The sequence below is a fragment of the Xenopus laevis genome, chromosome 3L, assembly GCF_017654675.1.
Source record: "Xenopus laevis strain J_2021 chromosome 3L, Xenopus_laevis_v10.1, whole genome shotgun sequence".
Taxonomy (NCBI): domain Eukaryota; kingdom Metazoa; phylum Chordata; class Amphibia; order Anura; family Pipidae; genus Xenopus; species Xenopus laevis.
The window spans coordinates 68,074,336-68,100,531 of NC_054375.1; the positions used below are offsets into that span (position 1 = coordinate 68,074,336).

Below are 26,196 nucleotides of genomic sequence, written 5' to 3' on the forward strand. Positions count from 1 at the left end.
GCTTCCATGGGCAATTCTAGAAACACAATACAAGGTCTAATATGCACAAAATAAAGCCTTAAAAGGAACATTAACACAAAAATGTCATTCCCTTAACACTTTTTTGGCATTACTGTTCCTCCAATTACTTGCACAATTCCAACTAGTAAGTTGCACCATTCCATTATTTGCAGAATCACTACTTCAAACTTAATTAAAAAGGTTTATGGTTACATCTGTTGATAAAACACAGTATGCACAAATGGACATCAACTTGTGTGCTTAAACTAAAAAAAAAAAAAAAAGTATATTAATTAATGGAAACAAAAAACTGAAGCTTGAGTACCTGAGCAAGACTGATTGTGGGAATAGGTAATCCAACTTTGTTTTTTGGCAACTTTTATTTAGCCGAAAATTAAATTCATAATTGCCTTTGGCTGCCAAGTCACTAATGTAAGCAGTTAGACTACCTACCTGAAACATCAAATTCCACATCGGACGCTTTCTCTACTAGCAGAGAAGACCATACAAACCCAATCCACTGTCTGCAATACCATCTGCCAGTCACTGCACAAAGGCAAATTTGGGTTTCACTTGAGTTTTTCTGGTAGCAGACAAAATTGCAGGCAGACATGTCATTAGCTTTACAGTTAATATCCAAGGCTCATCAATTTGCAAAGAAATGGACTAAAATATGGTTTAGGTTTCTAAAAATGTTATTTATAGAAATGTTATTTGCCTCCACACAAAATGTACAAATGTAATGCATTTAAATAACAGCAGCTCCTATCATACAAGGATCAAAATGCCAATAATGGGTCTCCAGATGAGGCAGGTGTCAGTTTGAGGTAACATCACACATTGGGCAAAAACAGCTCTAGGTTAGCTGCAGTTTGTCACTTCAGACTAAGCCAGCAGTTTATAGTCCGGTGTCTGGGACCCAGGCACACATCTGAAAATCCCCAATGGCAAGGACCCCATTCAGCCCTCTCTAAATGGTCTTACAGACCACTTATGTTCCAAATGCTGCTGGGGTAGACTAAACCAACAGGTTGGATGTGTCGATGGCAAATGTGCAGATCTATTGTATGTGTGGCCACCTTTAGAGGGTAACCATACAGTCAATGTTTGTCTTGTTTCACAAATAGACCATGCTCAGTGTTTGCAGTGACAATTTTTGCTCACTTTGCCCATAAGAAATTTTTCTTTTAACAGGAATTTGTAGTTTGGCATATACAGATGTAGCCACTGAGGCTAGGGCCTTTAAGCACAACAAGTAAAGAGGTCTTAATTGGTTTTTCAGTGACTAAATTCAGACTGAAAGGCATGGAGAAATAAAGAGACATTTCTGAAAATACTAGGTTTTATTCACTCCCCACTCACTTAAACAACCTTATGTAGACCAATCAGATGTTTCCTTTGTAATCACAGTCACGAAATACAAAAACCCATAGCATAAACAAGCAGACAGGATCAATGGGGTCTGAATGGAAATTCATTGCCAGGTTTAGTTGCATTTTAATTTACAGTGTCCAAGGTAATAACTGCATTTCTAGAACAAAGTAGTGAAGGCACAGCTATTGCAAGCATACTGAAACCTGCCAAACTACAAGGTTAAAAAAAAAAAATAAAAATAAAACTTTGGTTCTGTAGGAAAGGATATTTTTCCAGACAAGTACTTGTTAGAACAGTTTGGAGAGTCTTCACAGCTGCAATCTAATATCTACATGGAGAGAGACTTCACAAGAACCAAAACTATGAAGGAAGTGAAGAACATGCTTGTAAAGAATTTCTGCATCATATAGATATATCTGGCAGGAAAGAACATTAAAATACTAAGTTGAATGATCTTTCTATTTTAACAGGTTTTTAAATGTTTTTTTTATTTTTTAACAAAAATTGTTTTAATTTATTCTACCAAGAAGATACAAAACATAAGGCTGTAAGTAACTAATAGTTGAGTTTAATTACAGTGCAGGTAATCCTCAAGGCCACGTACACACTGCTTCATTGCTGCTTGCACTCTGCCGGGTTTTGAGCTTTCTGCAAACAAAAGCACAACATTATGATTTTGTTTTTGCTTCTGTGACTTCCACACCACACAGTCACCTAATATGTGCAATCTCCATTATACTAAATTGTTACAGAGAGGAAAGTTAAAGCTTAAAGGAACAGTAACACTAAAAAAATGTATGTGACAAATCTACTCTAAACTGCTTAAATAACAGCTCTATTGTGCATAAAGTTTATTATATTCAATGCTTTGTCCAAAAACATTAATCTCTGCTTCCGGATGTACACTTTGGAATGGCGACTCTGCAAAATCCGAGGTGCGGCGCTCCACATCTCTGCCTAGACTGCTGAAACGGAAGCTAGTTTTTGCTGCTGTACTGAGGATTTTACAGACCTCTGCAGGACTTCTGTGCTGCAAGCAGGGAAGGAATGTCCGCATCGTAATTTACTTCTGTGAGCGCTGCGAGTGGAGAAGGAATGTCCGCAGCGGTTATTTACTGGGTCCCGTGTGTTAGATTTATGGCTGATCATGCGTGCTACCTTTACCTTTCCCAGCACTGAATGAGCTAAAGCAAGCTTAGGAATAACCGCTGCGGGCATTCCTTCTCCACTCACAGAAGTATATTACGCTGTGGACATTCCTTCCCTGCTTGCAGCACAGAAGTACTGCATAGGTCTGTAAAATCCTCAGTACAGCAGCAAGAACTAGCTTCTGGTTCAGCAGTCTAGGCAGAGATGTGGAGTGCCGCACCTCGGATTTTGCAGAATTGCCCTTTCACCATTCTACAGTGTAGATACAGAAGCAGAGATTTAATATGTTTTTTGGACATTATTATTATTGAATATAATAAACTATGCACAATAGAGCTGTTATTGAAGCAGGTTAGAGTGGATTTGTCATATAAATTTTTTTAGTGTTACTGTTCCTTTAACTCCACAGCCACACAATTTCCTGTAACACAAGACATGACAGTAAAAACGCGTAAAGGTAGTGCAATGTTTTGGTGAAGGAAAATTACCACCACAGAGCATTTGCCTCACTTTATCCTACAGCTTAACTACTACAAATCTTTGTGTGTTAAAACAAAAAGCCACACAAAAAAGTTAAATACAGCAAATTGTACAGGTAAAAAAAAAAAAACCTGTTTTCTATGAAATCTGGTTAAATTAATTGAAGAGGTGGTTCACCTGCCAAATGTTTTTTTTTCCCTAGCTTAGCCAATTTTAGATAGCAATGCAGTAGTGACGTGCAGGTCTGTTAAACCCAACCTGCACCTGCCCTTCCTCCCTCCACCCGCGCCCAACTTTTGGGTTCCTTTATTAAAATTGGGGATTATGATCATCATGATGTATCAAATTAGATCAGTTTACAAAATGGTGCCTCCCCACCCCAGAGCTGCTCCATGGACACAAGAGATGAAAATTTAAAAAGGTGAACAACCCCTTTAATTTTTACTAATATTCTGTTAAAGTTATGCTAGAGTTAACAAATCGGCTACACAATATGAATCACAATTATCTCCTACATAACATGCAACGTGACTTAAGCAAAAAGTGCAGGGTGAGGGATAACACGCATTAGTGTATGAAAAGATAAGCATGATGGCAAGTTTTACATACCGAGGGAAAGAACTCTACAGACACCAATTAAACCTAGTAGGGAAAATTTAAGAAGTACACATACAAGAAATGCAATTAAATGCATTAGTTTTAAAACAAAACCTTGCTAAACAAAGCATGCTTTACAGGGCAATTTGCAGCCAGGTATCATAAATGTACAGGTTCTAAGTCACTAAGCACAACCAAATTACTAAACCTGCCATACAATGAATGCATCCAAGGTGTAAGTATTTGTTTTGTAAGTCTCACCTTGGGATCGAAATCTGGATCATGGTCTTCATCGGCTTCCTCTTCTCCTTCCTGTAAAAATCCATCCATTATAATTAGACGTTCTGTAGCTTTGTAATAGGTTTAAAGCAGAGACTATTAGTGTTTTTCAAAGTTATGAACAGTCCTTGCATAAATGACTTTGTAAACTAATGGAGACCAGTGATTTAATAATGGAGACCAGTGATTTAATAAACTTGTGAATGATTTTTGCAAAACTGTGCAATTTTGATAATTGTTGTGTATGCAACAGAAATCTGTTAGGAACGGCTTGAACAAGGACCTAAAAATGTGCGCTATTTAATTTTCTTGTTAGTGCAGTGGTGCTTTGAAATACTTTCTGTAAAGCAGGGCCGATTCTTTTAATTTTAGAATACTAGTATGTTACACTGTCATCTCTCAGCCAGCAGCAGATTAGCCAGAAAAAAGGTATAAAATGACTGCAAAAGCTGGTCCAGTTGCCATGTGTTAAAGCCACATAAGACAAGCTTAAGGATTTTAATAGTACCGATTTCAGAATTAAACATGACTTTCTGCTAGTGTCTTAAAATACCAACTAGTTCTCACATCCTTAAAACAGAAAACAGGATTTTTGATACTCACCGTTAAATCCTTTTCTCTGTAGTCGATAGGGGGACACAGGGACTCTTGGGGTTTAAGCTCCACCCTCCAGGAGGCAGGACACTAATAAATTAAATTTAAGGGGCGTGCCCAAATACTGGCTTAACCCCACACACTGTAACAATCCCTCAGTTGGTACCAAAGAAACTGCTGAAAGGCAAACATATAAAAATAATCTCAACTTGCAGAACTGGTAAATCAGAAGAAACTTCTCCATAAGACCAACAGGGTCAATATTTCGCTCAGGGCGGGAAGCCCTGTGTCCCCCTATCGACTACAGAGAAAAGGATTTAACGGTGAGTATCAAAAATCCTGTTTTCTCTGTCGTCTAAAGGGGGACACAGGGACTCTTGGGGACTTAACAGAGCAGCCCCAGACAGCAGGGTGGGAGCGAAATTTGTTGAGGAATTGAAAGACGTTACCGTACTACAGAGTGTAGTACTTTGCGGCCGAAGGCGGCTTCCGCTGAAGAAAACGTGTCCAGGTTGTAGAATTTAGTAAATGTATGCACCGAGGACCAAGTAGCTGCTCTGCAGATCTGGTCCAAAGATGCCGAGTTGCGCCACGCCCAGGAGGCACCCAAGGATCTCGTGGAATGAGCTCGGATATTGATGGGAGGGGCTCGTTCCTTGGCTAGATAGGCTCGTCTGATGAGTTCTCTGATCCAACGTGCGATGGTAGTCTTAGAAGCTGCCATGCCCATCCGAGGTCCAGAAGGGATGACAAATAGGGCTTGAGAACGACGAAACGACTTGGAACGTTCAAGGTACCACCGAAGGGCTCTGACCACATCTAGACCATGAAGACGTCGTTCCTTGGCATTTTTAGGTTCCGGACAGAGAGATGGAACCACAATCTCTTGGTTCACGTGGAACGATGACACAACTTTAGGTAGAAAGGAAGGGACTGTCCTCAGTACTGCCTTGTCCTTGTGGAAAACTAGCAAGGAAGGATCACACGATAGGGCACTGAGTTCTGAGACCCGTCGTGCAGAAGAGATGGCTACTAGAAAGACCACTTTCGAAGTAAGCAACTGTTCAGAAATGGTTCCCAGAGGTTCGAAGGGAGGATCGAGGAGAGCCTCCAAAACCAGATTGAGATCCCATCCAGGTATCCGTGACCGAAGAGGAGGGACAATGCGTGCTACTCCCTGTAGAAAGGTGCGGATAGAGTCGTTAATTGCGAGACGAGTCTGAAGCAGGACGGAAAGGGCAGAAACTTGAACCTTCAGGGAACTGAGTTTAAGGCCCAGTTGAAGACCATTCTGCAAGAAGGACAGGATTCTGGGAATGTCGCAATCCAGATAGGGAAAATCCTTCTCCTTGCACCAGTTCCAGTAGGTGCGCCACACCCTATGGTAAGCTTTAGATGATGTGGCTTTGCGTGACTTCAGCATGGTGGTGATGACGTCTTCTGCTATGCCCTTTCGTCTCCAAATGGCCGTCTCAACAGCCATCCCGTCAAAGCGAACAGGCCCGGGTTGTGATGAACTATGGGGCCTTGCTGAAGAAGGTCGCTCCTGGATGGAAGGCGAACTGGTTGCGCTATGGACATTTCTTGAAGGTCCGAGAACCACGTTCTCCTGGGCCAATATGGAGCTATCACGATGACTGTTGTCTGTGAGAGCTTGATCTTCTTCAGAACCCGAGGCAGCATGGGAAACGGAGGGAAAACGTAGGCTAGGTCGAACCGCCAAACTTGTGTCATGGCATCCACTCCCATCGCCGTCGGGTCCCGGTAGCGAGAGAAGAAGGCTGGCACTTTGCGATTGGTTCTGGACGCCATGAGATCGACTTGAGGATGTCCCCACCTTTTTACCAAGTCTGCGAACACTTCGGGGTGAAGCTCCCATTCTCCCGGATCCAGCTGGTTCCGACTGAGGAAATCTGCTTGCGTGTTGGCTACCCCTGGGATGTGGATGGCGGACAACCTCACCGTGCTGAGTTCCGCCCAGGTTAGGATTTGCTCCACTTCCGCTAGAGATGCCGTGCTTCGAGTTCCTCCTTGTCTGTTGATGTACGCGACCGTGGTCGAATTGTCGCTTTGTACTCGGACCGACTTGTTTGTGAGTAGGGAGGACCAATGTCTGAGGGCTAGTTTGACCGCCCGCAGTTCGAGGATGTTTATGTGGAGTCTTGTTTCTTGTGGAGACCAAGGACCTTGCACCGACAGGTTGTTCCAGGTTGCTCCCCATCCTAGAAGACTTGCATCCGTTGTTATCACGGTCCAGTCTGGAGTTGCCCAGGACTGTCCCCTGGCTAAGTTTTGGTGATTCAGCCACCAGAGAAGCGATTCTCTTGTTGAGCGTTGCAGAGAAATCCGCTGGGACAGGGGACCGCCTTTCCAGCCTGACAGAATGTTGTTCTGTAGAGGTCTCAGATGTATTTGAGCAAAGGGTACCGCTTCGATGGAGGATACCATCAGACCCAGAACCCGCATCCCGAGATGTACAGTGGGATGCTGACTGCAAAGGAGGAGATTGACTTGTTCTCGTATCTTCCTCTGCTTGTCCTGAGGTAATGACACCCGTTGGGTTACTGTGTTGAAATGAAGGCCCAGGAACAGCATCTGGTGACTGGGAATCAAACTGGACTTGTTCCAGTTGATGGACCACCCGAAACTCTGAAGAAGTGAAATTGCTTGTTGAAGGTCCCTCTTGCTCTTCTCTGGAGTTCTGGCCTTCAGCAGCAGGTCGTCCAGGTATGGAGTGACCGAGATCCCTTGAAGCCGTAGTGTTGCCGCTGTCACTGCCATGAGTTTGGTGAACACCCTGGGGGCAGAGGACAGACCAAAGGGCAGTGCCACAAATTGGTAGTGGAGATTCCTGTATGCGAATCTGAGGAAACGGTGGTGGGGAGGCCATATGGGTACGTGGAGATACGCATCCCTGATGTCTAAGGACATCATCAGTTGACCCGGTTCCATTCCTCGAATGACTGAGCGTAGAGTCTCCATCTTGAACCGTATTGACCGTATGTGTTTGTTGAGGTATTTGAGGTCTAGTACGGGTCGGAAGGAGCCGTCCTTCTTCGGAACAAGGAACAGATTGGAGTAAAATCCGCAAAATGTTTCTGACGAGGGAACCGGAATGATAACTCCGTTGTGTTCCATGCTTGCGATGCAATCCAAGAAGGCCCGGGCCTTGGTGGGATTGGACGGAACCCTGGACATAAGGAATTTTCTGGGAGGGGGAGATGCGAAATCCAGGTGATAGCCTTCGGAAATAATTTCGTTTACCCAAGCGTCTGACGAATGTATGTTCCACACCTCCCGGAATCTTAGCAATCTTCCCCCTAATGGTTGCTGAGACCCCGGAGGGGATGACCCGTCAGCCTGAAGTGGATTTGTCAGCTGATGACTTGTTGTGGAACTTGTTGTTCTTCCATGGCGGACGTCCCTTATTGTTTGGTTTGGAGCGAAAGTGGGAACGTTGGGGAGGACTGTTTCGTCTGGAAAACCGTCCACTGTGGCCACGAAAAAACTTCCCTCTCCTGGAAGAGGGTGAGGGTCTTGCTTTGTTCTGGGGAAGGAAGGTACTTTTCCCCCCGGTGGCCTGTGAAATAATCTTTTCAAGTTCTTCACCAAATAGTCGTTGTCCCTTGAAGGGGAGTGATGTGAGGGACTTCTTGGAACTGACATCCGCTGACCAATTTTTTAGCCAGAGGGTTCTGCGGGCTGCGACAGACAGCGCTGAAGTGCGTGCGGTAATCTGTGCTGTGTCCAGATTGGCGTCGCATAGATAGGCTGCCGCTTCCGTGAGGGACTGTGCGGAAGACAGAAGGTCTGTTCTGGGAACACCATCTTGAATGTCCGCCACGAGAGATTCTGCCCATGCTTGAATGGCCCTAGCCACCCAAGCGGAAGCAAGTGCTGGTCGTAGGGTCGACCCAGCCGATGAGTAGACTGCCCTTAGGAATCCTTCTAGACGTCTGTCAGATGGGTCTTTGAAGGCTGCGGCATCCGTGACTGGTAAGGCTGTGGATTTGGAGAGCCTCGAAACTGGGGCATCCACTGTTGGAGGCATGGACCATTTTTCCACCAAATCCTTGGGAAAAGGGTAAGATTTCGAGAATTTCCGTGTAGCTTGAAACTTTCGCTCCGGCGAATTCCATTCCTCATGTATTATGTTGAGGAGTTGTTCATGCGATGGGAAGCATACCGAGGATTTGTGCTTCCTCTTGAACAGGTTAGTCGACGAAGTTTGTTGATCTGGTGTCGATGTGATTTTTAGGACCTCCATCACCCCCTTGATGATAGCATCTACGTCGTGAGGGAGTTCCTTGTTCTTAGCTTCTTCCTCATGTTCCTCTTCTGCTTCTGAGGAGACATCAGATGGCAGCAGTTCACCCTCTGAATGATAATCGTCCTCTCCAGCCGAAGAGACGTCAGAAGGGGAATGAGTGTCAGTGTCCCCCTTGGGACTGGGAAGCCTTTTACGCTTTCCGCCAGTTTTGTGGCTCAGCTTGGCAAGGGCTTTGCCCAAGTTACTAGCAATAGATGGTAAGCCCTGCAGGGATGCTAGGGACTGCGAAAGCTGAAGGGCCCAGAGGGGAGCAGGAGGGTCTGAAGATGTGCCTGCCACCTCATCAGGAGCAGTAGAATCTTGTGTTGGGTCCCCAGATTCAGGGATCATTGGGATGGCCCCTTGGGTGGGTGCGGGCCCCTGCCCCTTTGAACAAGATCTGCAGAGCGGATCAGCCTGGCCCCCAGGGATCTTAAACTGGCAGGATTTACAGGTAAAATAAGTCACCTGTGCTGCTGGTGCTCTCCCCCCCAGCCCTGAGGAAAAGTCCCCCTGACTTACCCTCTGCCATGTGAGCAGTATCTAAGGTACCTGATGAGAAATGGTGACAGGGGAAGGTGCCTTCTAAAGGAAGTGCTGAAAGGCTGAGCCCAAGCCTGCTGCCTGCAGGGAGATGCAAAAATCCCCAAGAGAAAGCTGTCTCCGGTATCTCTGTTGCCTTGGAGCAGGGTAAGATTACTGGCGTGTGCAGGAAGCAGGAGTGCGCCGTCTAAATGAGCCAAGAGTGGCGCCCAAATCTTCCCCGCTTGCTGGCGCCTCCTCCTGCAGTTCGCGCCGGAAAAACAAAATGGCCGCTGGAACGCATCAGCGCGATGCGTTCCACTGCGCAGTTGGAACGCGCGTGTATTGCCTGAACACACGGAGACAGTTTAGGCGGAGGTAGGGACTGCAGCATGGGCTGGGGTGGGCTGAGGGAGGGGAGGGGGGGGGGGGAGAGCAACCCGTGAAGGAGTACGATAAGGGCTCCTACTCACATATGGCTCCTCACCGGTCAGAACATCTGCTGTCCCCAGCGGGTGGCAGGAATTATCTGTACAGGTCGGATATAGCCGAGATGGCTAGGGAAATGACCCCGGTGAGGCATCCCTCGAGGGAGGTTTCACTCCAAGGAACAGGCAGTCCTGCCCTGGTGATCCCCCATGAAGATGTGTCTTGACGACGGAGTCCATCCTCCTTGAAGCAGGACACTTAAAAACTGAGGGATTGTTACAGTGTGTGGGGTTAAGCCAGTATTTGGGCACGCCCCTTAAATTTAATTTATTCGTGTCCTGCCTCCTGGAGGGTGGAGCTTAAACCCCAAGAGTCCCTGTGTCCCCCTTTAGACGACAGAGAAATGCTGTAACAATTTAAGTTAAAGGGACAGAAACACCAACATCTTATAGTACTTGTACTTCTAAATTGTTGTAGCAGGTATACCTTACTACCCCATAGAGGTTAACTGCTTCACTATAATTGAAGCAGAGCACCTTACAAAATGCTCTGCTACAGTTTCTCATAAGCAACAGACAACCTGCATATGACTGTGCTGAACTAGAAGTCTGCTTCGTAGAGGAGCAGCTGCAGCAATCAAGATTTTTATCAGGACGGCTCCTGCTTAACTCTCAGGGGAAGATGGTAAACGAAAAATTTAAGATGGCCATAGACGTGCAGATTATAGACTATGTTGGGCGAACGATCTTCCGTGCCAATCTTCCGACCTGCAACTAACTATTCAGATGAATATAAAGTACTAAAGAGAACAAAATTATTAATTGACAAGACAGCAATTTTACTAAAAGTTATAAGCGTCAAATAGTAGTGACAATCTCCCATTGATATTGTTAGATAGGCAATACTTGCAGATTATCGTTAGCCAATATAAATCTTTTATCCTGTCCGATCAACTGAATGACAAATCGCCATGGTATGAAAAATGTGGAGACACTCCACAGACTGTCTGAAAATCTTAAGAACCTTCATTTTGTACAATGGTATATTTGAGTCTATGGCATCTGTGGACTCTTGCTAAATAGCCTGATTGCCAAAGTTCCGCCTCTACAAAGCCAACTTCTGCTATTTTAGAGCACAAAGCAAAATGCTGGCTGCCTGAAGCCTAATAGCACCTTTCTTAGACTGACGCAAAGCATTTTGTAAGTTTAAATTTAATTCTGGGTGAAGCAGTAAAATTTGCAGTGGGATTAAGATATCTATTATAGAAGTTTAGAGGTAAATTACTAGTCTCTTTAATTTCTTCATTGGATAATTACCTCATCATCTGCTTCTTCACCTTCTTCATCATACTGGAATAGGAAGTGAAAAAAAAAAAAGCAAAGAATAAACAGACCTGCAACTTCCTTTAAATAAAACGTATTTGCATTAAATTTTAAACAAAAGTTGCTACAACTTCTTGCATATAATAGAACTCACATTGAAACTGGGTGCATACTGGTGGTGAATATTAAAAATATATTTGAGCAGCCAACTAGTTTCCACTTATCTGGTTGGTTAAAAATGTTTAACGTAAGCTCTAATATGAACTTAAAGAGCCTACAAAAGTGCTCAACATTGATAGGACATGATTTTTAGTTGCTTACGTCATCATCGTCATCTTCAATTGCTTCACCAGTGAAGTAAAGCACTGATCTAGGAATTATACGCTCACGGAGGAAGTGTCCGATTTCAAAGTCTGCAGTGAGGATGGCTTCTGCATCATCATCCTGTTAACGACAGCAAGACATTAGGTGGAAAGTACCCGAGGCATGTTTGCCACCAAGCAATAAGGTTAAAAACAATTGAATGGGTTTATGCCATTAGGTAACTAGATTAGATTGCCTAACTTTTTTTTTTTAAAGATTCTGTTCCTTGAACTAAAGATTTGAAGTTGTAATAAATACCTGTGCTTATGTGTTATTAGCAGGGTAATCTCTACATTAAATCCATTCTGCACCAGCCATTTCAGCAGAGCACTGCTGCTATGGTTCCTGAAGGGCACTACACTAGTCAAAGATTTTACTTACCAACCTCATCTAGTTAGTTATACGGACACTAAAAAATTCTCTTTTCAAAATCTACATTAAAAGTTACCTATAGGTCATGTTAAGTTTTTCGCAGTTAGTTCTGCTTTTGTAAGTAATTGTTACTTGAAATTCCTAAACCTGACCGTTTTGCCAACCTGACTGTCCCTTCTTAACATGTGTTAAGAGTTTCTAATGCTAACCAACTACTGCTGCTGAGATATGGAAGACCACACAGAGGAACAGGGTAGTAAAGGTAATAAAGGCATACTTTTATGGCAAAATTATTAATAGCATTCAAAGACAATGTTACGATAAATAAAAGTTTAATTTTCTGATGTCAGTGTCTCTAATGGAGATCATCATTTTGTGTGCAACATGCATACACTTAAAGGGATACTGTCATGGGAAAAAAAATTCTCAAAATGAGTCAGTTAATAGTGCTACTCCAGCAGAATTCTGCACTGAAATCCCATTTTTCAAAAGAGCAAAGATTTTTTTTATATTCAATTTTGAAATCTGACATGGGGCTAGACAGTCAATTTCCCAGCTGCCCCAAGTCATGTGACTTGTGCTGATAAACTTCAATCACTCTTTACTGCAAGTTGGAGTGATGTCACCCCCCATCCCCCAGCAGCCAAACAAAAGAACAATGGGAAGGTAACCAGATAGCAGCACCCTAACAAGATAACTGACTGGTAGTTCTAAGAACACTCAATAGTAAAAACCCATGTCCCACTGAGACACAGTTACATTGAGAAGGAAAAACAGCAGCCTGTCAGAAAGCATGTCTCTCCTAAAGTGCAGGCACATGTCAAAAAATGACCAGGGGCAGCTGGGAAATTGACAAAATGTCTAGCCCCATGTCAGATTTCAAAATTGAATATAAAAAATCTGTTTGCTCTTTTGAGAAATGGATTTCAGTGCAGAAGTCTGCTGGAGTAGCACGATTAACTGATGCGTTTTGAAAAAAAACAAACAAAAAAAAAAATAATCATGTTTTCTGATGACAGGATCCCTTTAACAGTTAAAGGGATACTGTCATGAGAAAACATGTTTTTCCCCCAAAAGGCACCATTTAATATTGCTGCTCCAGAAGAATTCAGCACTGAAATCCATTTCTCAAAAGAGCAAACAGATTTATTTTTATATTTAATTTTGAAATCTGACATGGGGCAAGACAGTCAATTTCCCAGCTGCCCCAAGTCATGTGACTTGTGCTCTGATAAACTTCAATCACTCTTTACTGCAAGTTGGAGTGATATCACCCCCTCCCTTTCCCCCCCAGCAGCCTAACAAAAGAACAATGGGAAGGTAACCAGATAGCAGCTCTATAACACAAGCTAACAGCTCCCTGATAGATCTAAAAACACTCAATAGTAAAAGCCAAGTCCCACCGAGACCGATTCAGTTACATTAAGTAGGAGAAATACAGCCTGCCAGAAAGTAGTTCCATCTTAAAGTGCAGGCACAAGTCACATAACTGGGGCAACTGGGAAACAGACAATATGTCTAGCCCCATGGCAGATTTCAACATTGAATATAAAAAAAATCTGTGTTCTTTTGAGAATTGGATTTCAGTGCAGAATTCTGCTGGAGCAGCACTATTAACGATGGTTTTGGAAAAAAAACACTTTTTCCCATGACAGTATCCCTTTAAAGGGAAGTCCAGATCAACTAACCATGGTAAACTTGCTTTAACCCAGGTGTTTAAGCAGGAATAGGCCTGCACTACTGTCAGCATTAAGCTGAGAGGAAATATTGATAACAATGTTTAATACAATCACTTGACAAGGTATCTAAAATGTAACTTACCAGCTCGCCATTTTCAGGTACTAAAGGAATACAAAATAGAGTGAGGGAGAAAAAAAAAAAGTTACGGTTTGTATTGAGTCATGTAGCAAAAACCATCTTTTTTTCAAATAGTCAGTGATATATGTGGATTATAATATATTATAGTACAATTATATTATGATATAATTATAGTACAAGAATGATCCTGGAGGATCATTCTTTTTCAGCGAGGCCATTTCAACAACATTCACAGAAATTAAGGCGCTCTGTTATCCTGCCATCTCATACAAAGAAAAACTAACATTTCCTGAAACTCGTGTAAGGTCTCTTGTTTTTCTAACTACTGAGAAGTGTTGACTGCTTACAGTTCATTTACCAATGTATGTTGCCCAACCCACAAACCAGATATCTGGCCAAAATCCCATTACATTATGACCATATTGTTATTGCAACCTAAAATGAAGGTGGACAAATCAGGCAAAAATCCACTCAATAGGTGTCCTTGCCACACAAACTGATCTAAGTTTGTATGGCCATCTTTACTGGACCATACAATTGCATCAAATTACAGCTGACAACCTACAGCTAAATGCTTTTTACCTTCAGGCGGACTGAAGAAGTTGAAAAAGGAGTCATTGGGAACAGTTTTTGTAACAGTCCTCACGGTTCCACGACCCTTATGCTTTTGCTTCTTTTTTATGGTTTTTAAAGTGACATTCTTTCCTTTCTTCCAGTCAATTAAGCACCTAAAATACAACATGTTACAAGTCAAAACTATGCTTTAACACAGGAGAAATGTATATAATTTTTTAGGAAAGAATGTAAAGTTACTTGCATGCTGCAAACACAAATAGACAACATCATTGATATTCTAAGACCACTGAAGCCCAAAAGCACACAAGGATTAAAGCAACTTTATGAATTTACTATAAATCATTCATCACCAGGTTGACAAAAAAAATAAAAAGTTAGGTATAAAGCCTTTTTAACAGAAAGGTCTACTGCAGACCTTTAGAAGCCTTGTGACCTTTATTTTAGCATCTGTTATTGATATGGCTAGCAGACTGTAGTGGGCTGCAACTCTGCTTATGCACACCAACAACCTGACCCCAGCATTTATCTACCCAGCTGACTGGCTCCCTCTAGTGACCCAACCCTCAATGTACAAGTGCTTTCATTTTCACACCTTTATTTTCAAGCCACCCACAACCCACTCAGACTAGCTCTATAGGATCCTTACAGACCAACCACATGTTCAGTACCTCCAAATCCTAAACACTTGCCAGGTATTCTAAATGTACCTGAACTGTTTTTTTTTTTTACTTAGACTGGATTAAACAAATTATAAATAAAATGAACAGATGAAGGCCAAGATTGTTAGGACGCTAACTGGCTATGCCCAGCCTGGCAATAAAAATCCAAAAATGCTGAAAATTGTAAAAAGCACTATTCTTCAAACTATTCTTTTGATATTAGACACCCTTTATGCCTACAGAAAACAGTGAAGGTAACAACGCATATCGACCTTGGTATTTTATTTAGTAAAAAGTCCAAAAGTATAAGCCGATATTACTGTTCCACACAAAGCACCAAAAGTGATTAGTGTATAAAACGTATACTTGCACTCTTGGTATACATTCGTGAACCATGAGAGAATGCCCTTAGCAGCATGATTTTTTTCTGGATAGCCACCAATAGTCTAACATGGTTGTCTACAACCGTGCATCAATTATTGTGGAAATCTAACCAAAACGATGAATATTCATGAACCCCTTAGTAAGATTTGGACCTGACATACTACCAACATCTCTTAAAGGAGAACTAACCCCCCCTTTAACTGCCTTCCATCGCCCCCCTCCCTGAATTGTGTATTAGACAGAAAGGTGCCCCTGAAAAATAATGAACTGAGCACCATCTTCTGCCTGTTCATATTCTTTTTTGGTCTCCTATGACACTAAGCCTGCAGGACAAAGAAAATGGTGCCGTGGAACTCCGCTGCTCTGCATTTTAGGCTCAGTTTTTTTTTCAGGGGCACCTGTCTAATACACTGTGCAGGGAGGGAGAGGTAAGGGAGGTGATGGAAGGTTGTTACTGGGGAGGGGTTTAAATCTCCTTCAACCTTCATGGTACTTTCTCACTAAGTAATCTGGCTTCAGATGTCATCTGAATTTGTTATTTAAATATCTACCACATGTATAAACATGTATACGAAGAGATTTAACTTGCATTATTGCACTTGTTTTTGGTTTTAATGTTTGTCAAAAGCAAGAACATTTTACCTAAATTTTTTTGACTTTTGTTGCTTAAACACCTAAACATATAGTACACTTACCCAGTGCATCCCATAATTTCAGGTCCATCGAAAGAGAAAGGATCCGACTCATCAGGCTCTGACCTCATTTTGTATGTCTTTGTCAAAAGTTCATTTGTAAAGAATTCATTTGGTTCAAAGTGAAATTCTAACATAAAATTCTGCGGGGTAAAAAAAAAAATTATATATATGGATATGCATTTGTGAATAAAGAATAACACTATTTTCACGAAAAACCTTGGAGTGCGGGTCCATTTATCATGATGTATCATTAAGCCTTTGACCAACGCACCCACCTCTGCTAAATTCCAGTAAGAGTGCGTTCACCTATATGGATGGATACATACATACCTTGTTTGTTATAAAGGACACAATAACTTGCCTCCCCCTTCATTTAGTTTTTTATTTCTGTTACCAACTGCTGCCATTTTATCTGCTTCATTATCTAGCATTTAGCTCCGCCCTCTACACTGCTCCCTCCCAACTATGAAGACCTCAGGAGGTACCCATCTGCTTGGTTGCCATTTAAAATAGCCTGTAGGCAGCCAGTGTGCCAACCTTCAGAGTATTAGGCAAATTAGCTTGAAAGACAACCAGACTGATAACATGGTGGACCATAAACTGAGCTGCACTTATGGACAGGGTCAGAGGCACATGCCTAGGGCTCAACAGTGGAGGGCACATACCTCTTTCTGCTCTTCCCCCCCACCACCACGGGCACTTGGCTCTCCCCCCACACTTCCTAAATACTTGTGCATGCAGGGGAGTGAGGTGGCTGGTCACTTTGCCCATGGTTACCAGCTGGCCTTAGCCCTGTGGAGTAGGAACCAAGGCAATATTTTCACTGCCCCAATGAACTAAGCACAGATAACCAAAGTGAACTGGCAGATTCATTTTTAGCTTGGCTTTACAACAATTTTGGACACAGAACCCTGAACAGACATACTGCTTGAGCTCTTAGGCATATATGGTTAAAATCACGAAAAAATTAAATTCCAGAATTTAATCTATTTTCAAAGATATTCTAGGAGTCAAAACAACATATAGTGAAAATACTATTATAAAAGCCCTTTTATGGTTATGCTAGTCCCTTTAGGCTCCTCCAGGTCTGGTTAACCATTTGATAACATTAGCAAGTTTTTACTTACCATTGGCTGCCCAGCTTCTGAAAACTTTACTTTAATGTCTTTCAAATGCTTTAGAATTGGTTCATCATGTTCCTTTTGGAGAGAAGAGATAAAAACTTAAATAGGGCAGTGTGCCCATATAAAAAAATGTTTTCCAAATGTAAATGAACAGTAAAACATAGAAGAAAATAGTAATTGTGGTATGATCAAAGTTTACATACATAAGAGTTATGTCTTTTGCTTCAACACTTCTTCCTGTTACAGTTAAGAGTTGTAGTATTTCTGGTCAGGTGATCTGAGGCAGCACACACATCACAAAATGGTGGCTCATGGCAAGATGTTAAAGGGCAAGATTTACTTAAATATATAGACCAGTTTGGCAAGATCCTTAAATATGCCACTTAATATGATGTAAACTGTTGCTTAAGTGTTAATTTTAGGGGTATAGTTTTCCTTTAAGCTATCACCAACTATGGCATCCACTAAAATTTTACTTTGGCCACAAAAAAAAACGATTGGTTTGAAAGGATCAAAACCCATATTGGCTATTAAAGATATGGATCCATTGTAGATCCCCAGTATTAGTGTAGTAGCCAAAGAAACAGTAAATGTTGTACATGTAGAGAATATATATACTTTACATTTTAATTTGGGTTACATATGTGAAAGAACAAACCATTACTTACCTGAACCATATCACTAAGAAGATCAACATTCTTAAATACGGTTAACCAGAATTCAGGTATTCCTTTAGGATCCTCTTTTTCTTCATCTTTTTTCTCCTCTTCAAGTTTGGCTTTTTCCTTTAGGTCCTCCTTGGAAAAATAGTTAAAAACATTGATTTCTATAGATTTTTTACATTAAAATATTTAGAACCTAATTGTACCATTTCATTCAGAAATCCTATATACGGTTTAACAAAAACATGTTTTTTAAATTTCTTTCCACATTTACACCCAAGAGGATGAGCTAAAAATTAGAATCAAACTGAAATTCCATACTATAGAGCTGCCTATAGGGATTCTGTTGATATTTATGGTCCTGTTCATTTCTAAATTATGCTTTTTACATTACAAATAATTCACTATCATACTAAAGTTTATTTCAGCACAAACAATTGTATTTGTAATATTTGTGTGTAGGCAGCCATCTCAGATCATTGTTCCTGATCCTGCTCTTTCTGAAAGAGCAAGTACTTGAAAATAAAAAGGAGAAAGAGGGGAGTGATCTCATCCTAACTTGCTGTGCAGAAGTAAAGAGACTAAAGTTTGAGCGCACAAGTCACGTGACTGAAGGCACCTGGGGAAACATGTCTAGCCCCATACCAGATTTCAATATTAAAATATGGAACTTTGAAAGTCAGATTTCAGAACAGAATTCTGCTGGAGCAGCACTATTAACTGATGCATTTTGAAAAACAGGTTCTCTTGGCAGAATCCCCTTAATTCAAAGGCCATATAAAATGTAAAACCAATAGCAACTGAACCTTATAATCAGTCTACAGCAGACTTAATTTAAGGGCTAAGTAGCGATGTTGGTGCAATATTTATAATGCATGAACATGCGCCACAGAGCAATACACAAAGTGAACCTATGGAAGGGAGACTGTCTGAGTTGGGTAGGAGTGTGGTCAGAAAAAAAATGAGGTGGGCCAATATACAACTTGGTAGGTGGCAGTTCCTTTTAATGCATCATAAGGACAATGAAAAAAAGTGTCTGACTATAAGACTAAAACAATGTGGTCAGTCACATGTAATGTAAAAAACAAACAAAGTGCATTCAAAGAGGTTTGAAATAAGTTAGCCACAGTTCAGACAAATACAAAATTTTAGGGGCATATTTATTACTGGGTAGTAACAGGGTAAACGTCTGGGCTGAATAACTAGTAAAAGAATAGCCAACTAACCGTCCTGTGTACAATCCACCTATACAGGCAATGGGGGGGGGGAGAGAGACTTTAAACTGAATTGGAACACTTTCAATGTAATTAACTGGAGGTTTTGCAGATGAACTCAGTAACAGTTAAATCACAAAGACCTATTAGGACAAGCCCACCCTCTCCAGAATCTTCCCAAGAGGATCCCCCAACTTCTTACAGCAACTAAGTGACTAACCTTTAATTTACAATTTAATATAAAAGTTTATATTAATCCTTTACAGGGTTCAAAGACATTTTCACCCTTTAATAGATACAAGCCTAAAACTGGAAACACCCATCTGCTCCCAAGCTTTTCACCAACATTCCCACTCAGAGGAGTCATAAGTAAGGCAAAAAGTGGCAACAGCCTTAAACAGAATTTGTTTAACATTTTATCCTGCATTTCCACAGAAACTAGATTATGGATTAACAGATTGGTTAAGAAGAATATATGTAGATGGTGTAAAAATCTGTGTTATTTTATTATTTATTGAAGCTCACATTTACCACTTCCCTAAGATGTAGGATGCTGAAGGACTTCAGTACTTAGTAGTGAGTAAACTGATCAATTGTTGGGGAAGCTTTTAAATAATGCAGAAACAAGACACTTGTTTTCTTTGGACTAAGGTTTGATTTTAAGGATCAGGAGTATGACCAGTTACAGTAAAGCAACACCACACTTTCAGAGAAGTATGACTAGCTGGCAGCACGCAACAGGATAAACCTGAGCATCATTAATAATAATAATAATAATAATAATAATAATAATAATAAGACAAGCAATTTCAGAAAACACTGCAAATAAAGCTAATCCAGGAAACTTACAGCAATGTCCTCCTCTTCATCTACTTTCCATTCACATTCTTCTTCTGTAGGTTCATATGAAGCATTTATTATATCACTTCTCTAAAGTGGGAAAAAAAAGGTTTTGCATCACTAAACAGAAACTAAACTGAGTTACCGGTTAATTTTAAAATATTATTAAAAAAATAATTTAAATGTATGGGTTACCTTTTCAAAAAAGGGTTGGTAGAGGGCTGCATACTTCCGCTCCAATTCATGGACTTCTTCATAGAATTTTGCTTCTATCTGTGCACATTTTACTTGAAGATTTTTAAGTGCATTCACTCTCCTTTTCACTACTTTGGGCAAGCTGAAGAGAATAAGATCAGAACAGGCAATCATGGCAAAATCTTACATGAAACCACCAAAATGTAGAATTTACAATACTGAACAAAAGGTACCTTTCAATATATCCTGTAGGTGTCCCCACTAGGTCATCCAACCTTTCTTGTAGAGCAGCTAAAACCTGAGGATTCTGCATCATTTGGGCAGTCAATTGCCTAGCTAGAGATTCACAAACAGAATTTATTTAATTTATATCTATATCTATATATCTCTATATCTACCACAGACAAGATAAAATGCCAATTTATATGTATTGCTATCCTTATTAGGAAGAGAAACCAAGATAGCTTTTAAAATCTTACCTTTGCTGTTTGCCTCTTCCCCTGTTTCTTCCTCTTCTACATCTTCAACATCTTCCATATCTTGTTGGTCAAGTTCTGTCTGTTCTTTACTATAAAAAGTAAATCCATTCCATTAGGAGTGTTGAACAGGAGTTTTGTTTAAATTACATATTTATGAGATAGTTTGATCCCAAGAAAACTTGCAGTAACTGTTTACAGTATCAGATTGACTGGTTAAGTAACCAACAGCGATTCTTTATTTCTGGGTTTCTCCTTCACCTATGCAAGAACAAAGCATCCAATGGCTTAACAGGTTTAAAACTACAATTACAGATAGGAAACACATACTAGCGCACAAACATGATGACCTGAAGAAGATTCCAGTCCTGTCAGTGTGCACAAACACTGACAGGACTGGAATCTTCTTCAGGTCATCATGCATGTGCTCTAGTATGTGTTTCCTATCTGTAATTGTAGAGAGAAAAAACCCTGCCCTAGGCCCCGTTTGCATCCAGGGCTGCTTTCCAATAAATGCTAAAACAGCCATTTAATAATAGTTACAAGAACATCTAGGACAGGCATGTCCAAAGTCAGGCCCGGGGTCCAAATGCAGCCCGTTTTCAAATTTACACTGGCCCTCAGCCTCCATCATGAAATTCATAATAATGCAGCCCACCAGCACAGTGCAATCAGGAATCGCCTAGCCGTAATATTTGGGCACATATACTGTTGCCTGTGTGCTGAAGGTGTTAGTAGTAGACACGTCGCTCTCGCATATTTTTTTATTTTTAGAGCTGAAGGTGTCAATAGATGTACTGCCGTGTAAGTAGTATAAACTTAAAAAGTCTTAGAGAGCAGTGCATCATTCTGTGCCAATACATGTCTATTGCCAACACCTTCAGCACACAGGCAGCAGTATAGACCAAGTGGCAGATCATTTCACTAATGTGCCCAAATATTACTGCTACGGCTATGTGATTCCTTGTTTAAAGGAGTTAAAGGAGGTTAATGGTTCAAAGAATGTCAGGCTGAATGGTCGGCCCCCACACATTTTCACCTCACCAAATCTGGCCCTCGTTACAAAGAGTTTGGACACGCCTGATCTAGGATATGCATCCAAGGGCTCTTACAAAATGGTGTTTATTACGTCCAGCAGTGGCTTTTAATGCATTCCATTGCACAGAACCCATGTTTTCCTTGTAGTCAGGGCACCATGCTGAATAAAGGAGAGCTGCTGCTTTCCACCTACACTTGTTGCTTCAGCAGAGTGCGAGGAGGGACAATGGAAAATAAGACTGTTAAGGTGCGGCTCAGTGCAGAAAAAAAGCATAAAAGCCAATGCGATGGAACGTACAATTTTTCCGACAATTAGATTTTTGTATTTTTGCAATAGAAGTCACAATTAAATTAATTTAATAAAATGAGCACTTACTTGTCTATGTTAGCCATTTTATTCAGCACCTTTAAAAAAAAAAGAAACCATTTTTAGAACAAAGAAAAGTAGCAGAGTCGATTTTGCAATTACATGTAAACACAATACATAGAACATTATTGTATTATCTACTTTTACAACACAGGATATAATAACCAATTTGTAGTTCTTGGTGAACATGAAGGGGAACCACCATAGCATGTTATAGAGTAACTAATTCTAAGCAACTTTTCAATGGGCCTTTACTTTTTCTTTATAATTTCATTATTTGCCTTCTGACTCTTTCCAGCTTTTAAATGGGAGTCACTGACCACATCTAAAAAGACAAATTCTCTATAAGGCTACACATTTGTTACTTTTTATTAGTCTTTCTATTAAGGCACTATCCTATTCATATTCCAGCCTCTTATTCAGATCAATGCATGGTTGAAGGATAATTTGTTCAGACTGCTGAAATTGCAAACTGGAGAGCTAAAAACGCAAAAACTACAGATAAAAAAAAATCAAAACCAATTGCAAATTGTCTACATCAAGATTAATACAAAGTATAGAGTCCTCTCTGATATCAGAGGCCATCTCTGAAATGCTATTCAGAAGTAATTTATTCTTGTAAAAATCAGCATATACTTGCTGGGTTTATGTGTTTGACCATGGTCCAGTGACATGGCAATTTTATCTAAGAAATTTGTAACAAAAAAAATTATGAGTAGACTAATTTAGTATATGGGGCAAGGGTATGTGCCTTGATCAATTAACTCTTTTGTATAATGAGGACATGGACCCTAATTGCAAATGTTTGTAGCATACTACAGGGCTGTTTGGCCAAGGGAATTACAATGGCTCATTGCTTATACTACCTTGCAGCACTGGGGTCAAAGTTAAAATCTCAAAAATAAATAAATAAAAAAAGCAGGTTAATTGGCTTCTGATAAAACTCTGCATGCAACTATTGTGAATAAATTTCTGCCGAGCGCCAAGTTGGCCCTATATAAAGGATAATGAACGAATAGTCAACCTGTTTTGTTTACATGACTGCCTGTGGTGGCTCAGTAGGCAGCTTTTATTTTCAGTGGTGTATACACACCTGACCACAGCCTTAAAGGGACAGGAAACCTCCAAAACCAAAGTTTTTCCTATATACACTTTTCAAGATAAACACCATTTATGTAATATTTAGCCAAAAATAACTTCATAAAAGAACCATCATGGAGGTCATACTGTCAAAATAAATTACTCTTGGTTGCATCTTGGTGCAGGACACCAATTAGTCGCACAGGTCCCATGCCTCAGATGCAAGCAACAGAGAAGGCTGTAAAGTCACGCTGTTCTGAAACTAGACTCATTGTTAAGCAGGAAAATTGGGGGCACAAGTTAAGTTATTTGTATCATGCTTTTTTTACCATTAAAACTACTTCACTATTAAATATAATAGTAACCCTTTAATGTAATTTAAAAACCTGGGTGTGTATAGCCAGCTAAAAGAAAGGTTGTTATCTGACAGTTTTATAAGACTTCAGTTGGAAGGCATTTTCTTAGTTTGCAGTTCACTTTCCTTTGTTTCAACCTGTATTTGAAAGGTTTAACATAAAAAAAGGATAGTTACAGTTCTACTAAAGTGTAGGAAAGGACACCACCTTGCAGGTGCCAATTTGCCCCCCCCCCATCCTCTGTTAACTGCACTTACTAAAATTAACCCTTGCATATGTGCGATTAGTAGTCAATTTCCATATGCAAGAGATCATACAACTCATTCTTGGATACAAAGATGAATTGCCCACACAGCTATGGGCAATAACACACTGGAGCACTGTCGCCAGGCTTATTGTAGCTCCATATGCAAGGGAAAAATCTCCTAATCAATATATGAAGCATCCAGCAGTTTTTTTGCAGGCAGTCATTGCTCAAAAATGCAGCACTACACAAATGAGAAATAACCATCATAACATAAATTAGATCATACGATTTTAACGTTAATAGAGATTGAGGTGCTTTGACTCATGAGTCATAACAATTCTCGCAGGTCTTCACCTGGAGTCTAAACTCAATATATCAAGGCAATACAGTCTTACATCTTAAAGGAATTGTTCAGTGTAAAAATAGAAACTGGGTAAATAGATAGGCTGTGAAAAATAAAAAATGTTTCTAATATAGTTAGTTGGCCAAAAATGTAATGCATAAAATCTGGAGTGATATGATGTATAACATGTCAGTCAGAACACTACTTCCTGCTTTTCAGCTCTCTTGGTTTACTCTGACTGGTTACCAGGCAGTAACCAATCAGAGACTTGAGGGGGGGCCACATGGGTCATATCTGATGCTTTTGAATCTGAGCTAAATGTTGATCAATTGCAAACTCACTGAACAGAAATGTACCATGAGGCCCCCCTTCAAGTCGCTGACTAGATCAGATTTATAGAGCTGAAAAGCAGGAAGTTAGATTCTGGCTGTTTTATTAGACATCTGTTCACTCCAGCCTTTATACATTACATTTTTGACTAACTAACTATATTAGAAACATTTTTTTTTATTTTGCACAGCCTATTTACACAGTTTTTATTTTCACACTGAACTGTTCCTTTAAGACACCATTTCCAAAATAGACAGCTGACATGCACTGATTTCAATGAGAGACAGGAATATGAAAAGCGGGCCAGGATAGAAAGAAGAGTAATAAAAACTTGCAATAATAAATATATAGCCTTAGAACATTTGTTTTTACATGGGGTCAGTTACCCCATTTGAAAGCTGGAAAGAGGCAGAGGCAAATAATTAAAAACTACAAGAAAAATAATGAAGAATTGAAAAGTTGCTTAGAATAGGCTATTCTATAACATACAAAAAGTTAAACGTAAAAGGTGCACCACCCCTTTCCCCTTTAAAGGCAAATAAATTAAACTAAAGGCCTATCAAGATCATATAAGATGGCAGCTACTATTTCCATAGGTGGCTGCACTGCCATAACCAGAAGAGAAACTACTAACAAAAGGGAAAGAGCCCCTCTAATGGATGCTGTTTAAATATTTAAAAAATATAAATCTGGAATATGAACTGCCATTCAGCCACCACAAGAGAAAACTTTTAGTGACTTACAGACCGCCAGGTGTGAAATATTTTATTGCATTGTTTAACGGGAGGTAAGGAGGGTCACAGAGCAACCACAGGCAGGGACCAGTGTAGTTGGGGTGGAGAAGGGGCAGTGGAGACTAAGGCAGGTTTGTGACAGTCAGGAGGGGAAGTAGGGGACAGAAGGGTAGGTGGGCTGGACCACAGCTTGTCCAAAATAACAAGATTCTCCATTTTGGCTGAAGATGCTGGGGAAGAAAGCTCTGAACTGTCATGCGTGGAGCAGACCGACTCTCAGATTACCCTGGGAGGCAGTGGCTCTAATACGGGTGGGGTGCAACGAAAGAAAGGCAGGTTTTAGTTATAGAGGGATTAAATTATTAGAAAGGTGGATAGGGTAATCTGGCGCAAGGACCCTTCATGCTGAACAGTCTGCTGCTTGTCTTGTGCTAGGGTTCAGCATGTGGTGGAACGAGTGGACAAATTATTGGGAAGGGCTGGGGAAGACCCATCGGTCTGCTCCGGACTGTCTGTCGCTTCTCTCTCCGCGGAGGGGCCGCTCGCTTCTATATAGTCAAGTTTGATTGACTGGCCGACCCCGGCGGGACGATCCGAGGACCTCACTAAACCATCCAATCGGTAGTAGCGAAAGGCGGTGTGTACAGAGGGCAGGGCAGTTAATATCAGCGGCTATACTTTGTTTCGGAGGGACAGAGGCAATAGAAAAGGAGGACGGGTATGTCTTTTAGGCAGGATTGAAAATCTTATATAAAGGAGGAGGTTAAGTTAGAAAATGAGGAGGCAGAAATCTTATGGGTGGAGTTCTTCACCAATTGTAAAGAGTCCAGCAAATTAATTGTAGGAGCATGCTATAGATCCCATAATGTAAGTGAGGAGGAGGCCAAGCTCCTGAATAGAAAAGGCTGCTAGTTTGGGTAAAGTAATGATAATGGGGTATTTTAATTACCCAGATATTGACTGGAGCAACAGTACTGCCAGATCAGTTAATGAGAACAAGTTTATAAACTTATGACAATTTTATGGCATAGGACCCAGAACTTATAGCAAATGTGCAAGTCGTTGAACCCCTGGGTAACAGTGACCATAATGTGATATTTAATGTCTGGTGCAAAAAACAAATAAACACCGGGGGAACAAAAGTAATTAATTTCAGAAAAGGTAATTTTAGTGCCTTGAGGGCTGCCCTTCAAAGCATTGATTGGGGCATTAGGTTTATTATTTAGCTGAAAACACAGAACAGAAATGGTTGTCATTTAAAATGATAT

General features: G+C 40.8%; 1 protein-coding gene across 5 annotated transcripts in view; it reads right to left on the reverse strand.

Moving 5' to 3' along the window:
- Positions 1 to 1,328: 1,328 nt before the first annotated feature.
- The window catches only part of nap1l1.L (nucleosome assembly protein 1 like 1 L homeolog), a 30,498-nt gene continuing 5,630 nt past the window's right edge, over positions 1,329 to 26,196 (reverse strand). Inside the window, exons 2-16 of one of the 5 annotated variants that reach the window (XM_018250714.2) lie at positions 21,848 to 21,876; positions 20,437 to 20,525; positions 20,191 to 20,293; positions 19,958 to 20,099; positions 19,772 to 19,852; positions 17,715 to 17,843; positions 17,050 to 17,121; positions 15,923 to 16,062; positions 14,191 to 14,336; positions 13,612 to 13,631; positions 11,377 to 11,499; positions 11,050 to 11,082; positions 3,862 to 3,912; positions 3,613 to 3,645; positions 1,865 to 2,022 (exon numbers count right to left, since the gene is read on the reverse strand). In XM_018250714.2, coding sequence (XP_018106203.1) covers positions 3,640 to 3,645; positions 3,862 to 3,912; positions 11,050 to 11,082; positions 11,377 to 11,499; positions 13,612 to 13,631; positions 14,191 to 14,336; positions 15,923 to 16,062; positions 17,050 to 17,121; positions 17,715 to 17,843; positions 19,772 to 19,852; positions 19,958 to 20,099; positions 20,191 to 20,293; positions 20,437 to 20,525; positions 21,848 to 21,864 — 1,152 coding nt within the window. In that variant the 5' untranslated portion in view covers positions 21,865 to 21,876 and the 3' untranslated portion in view covers positions 1,865 to 2,022; positions 3,613 to 3,639. 5 annotated transcript variants of the gene reach the window in all.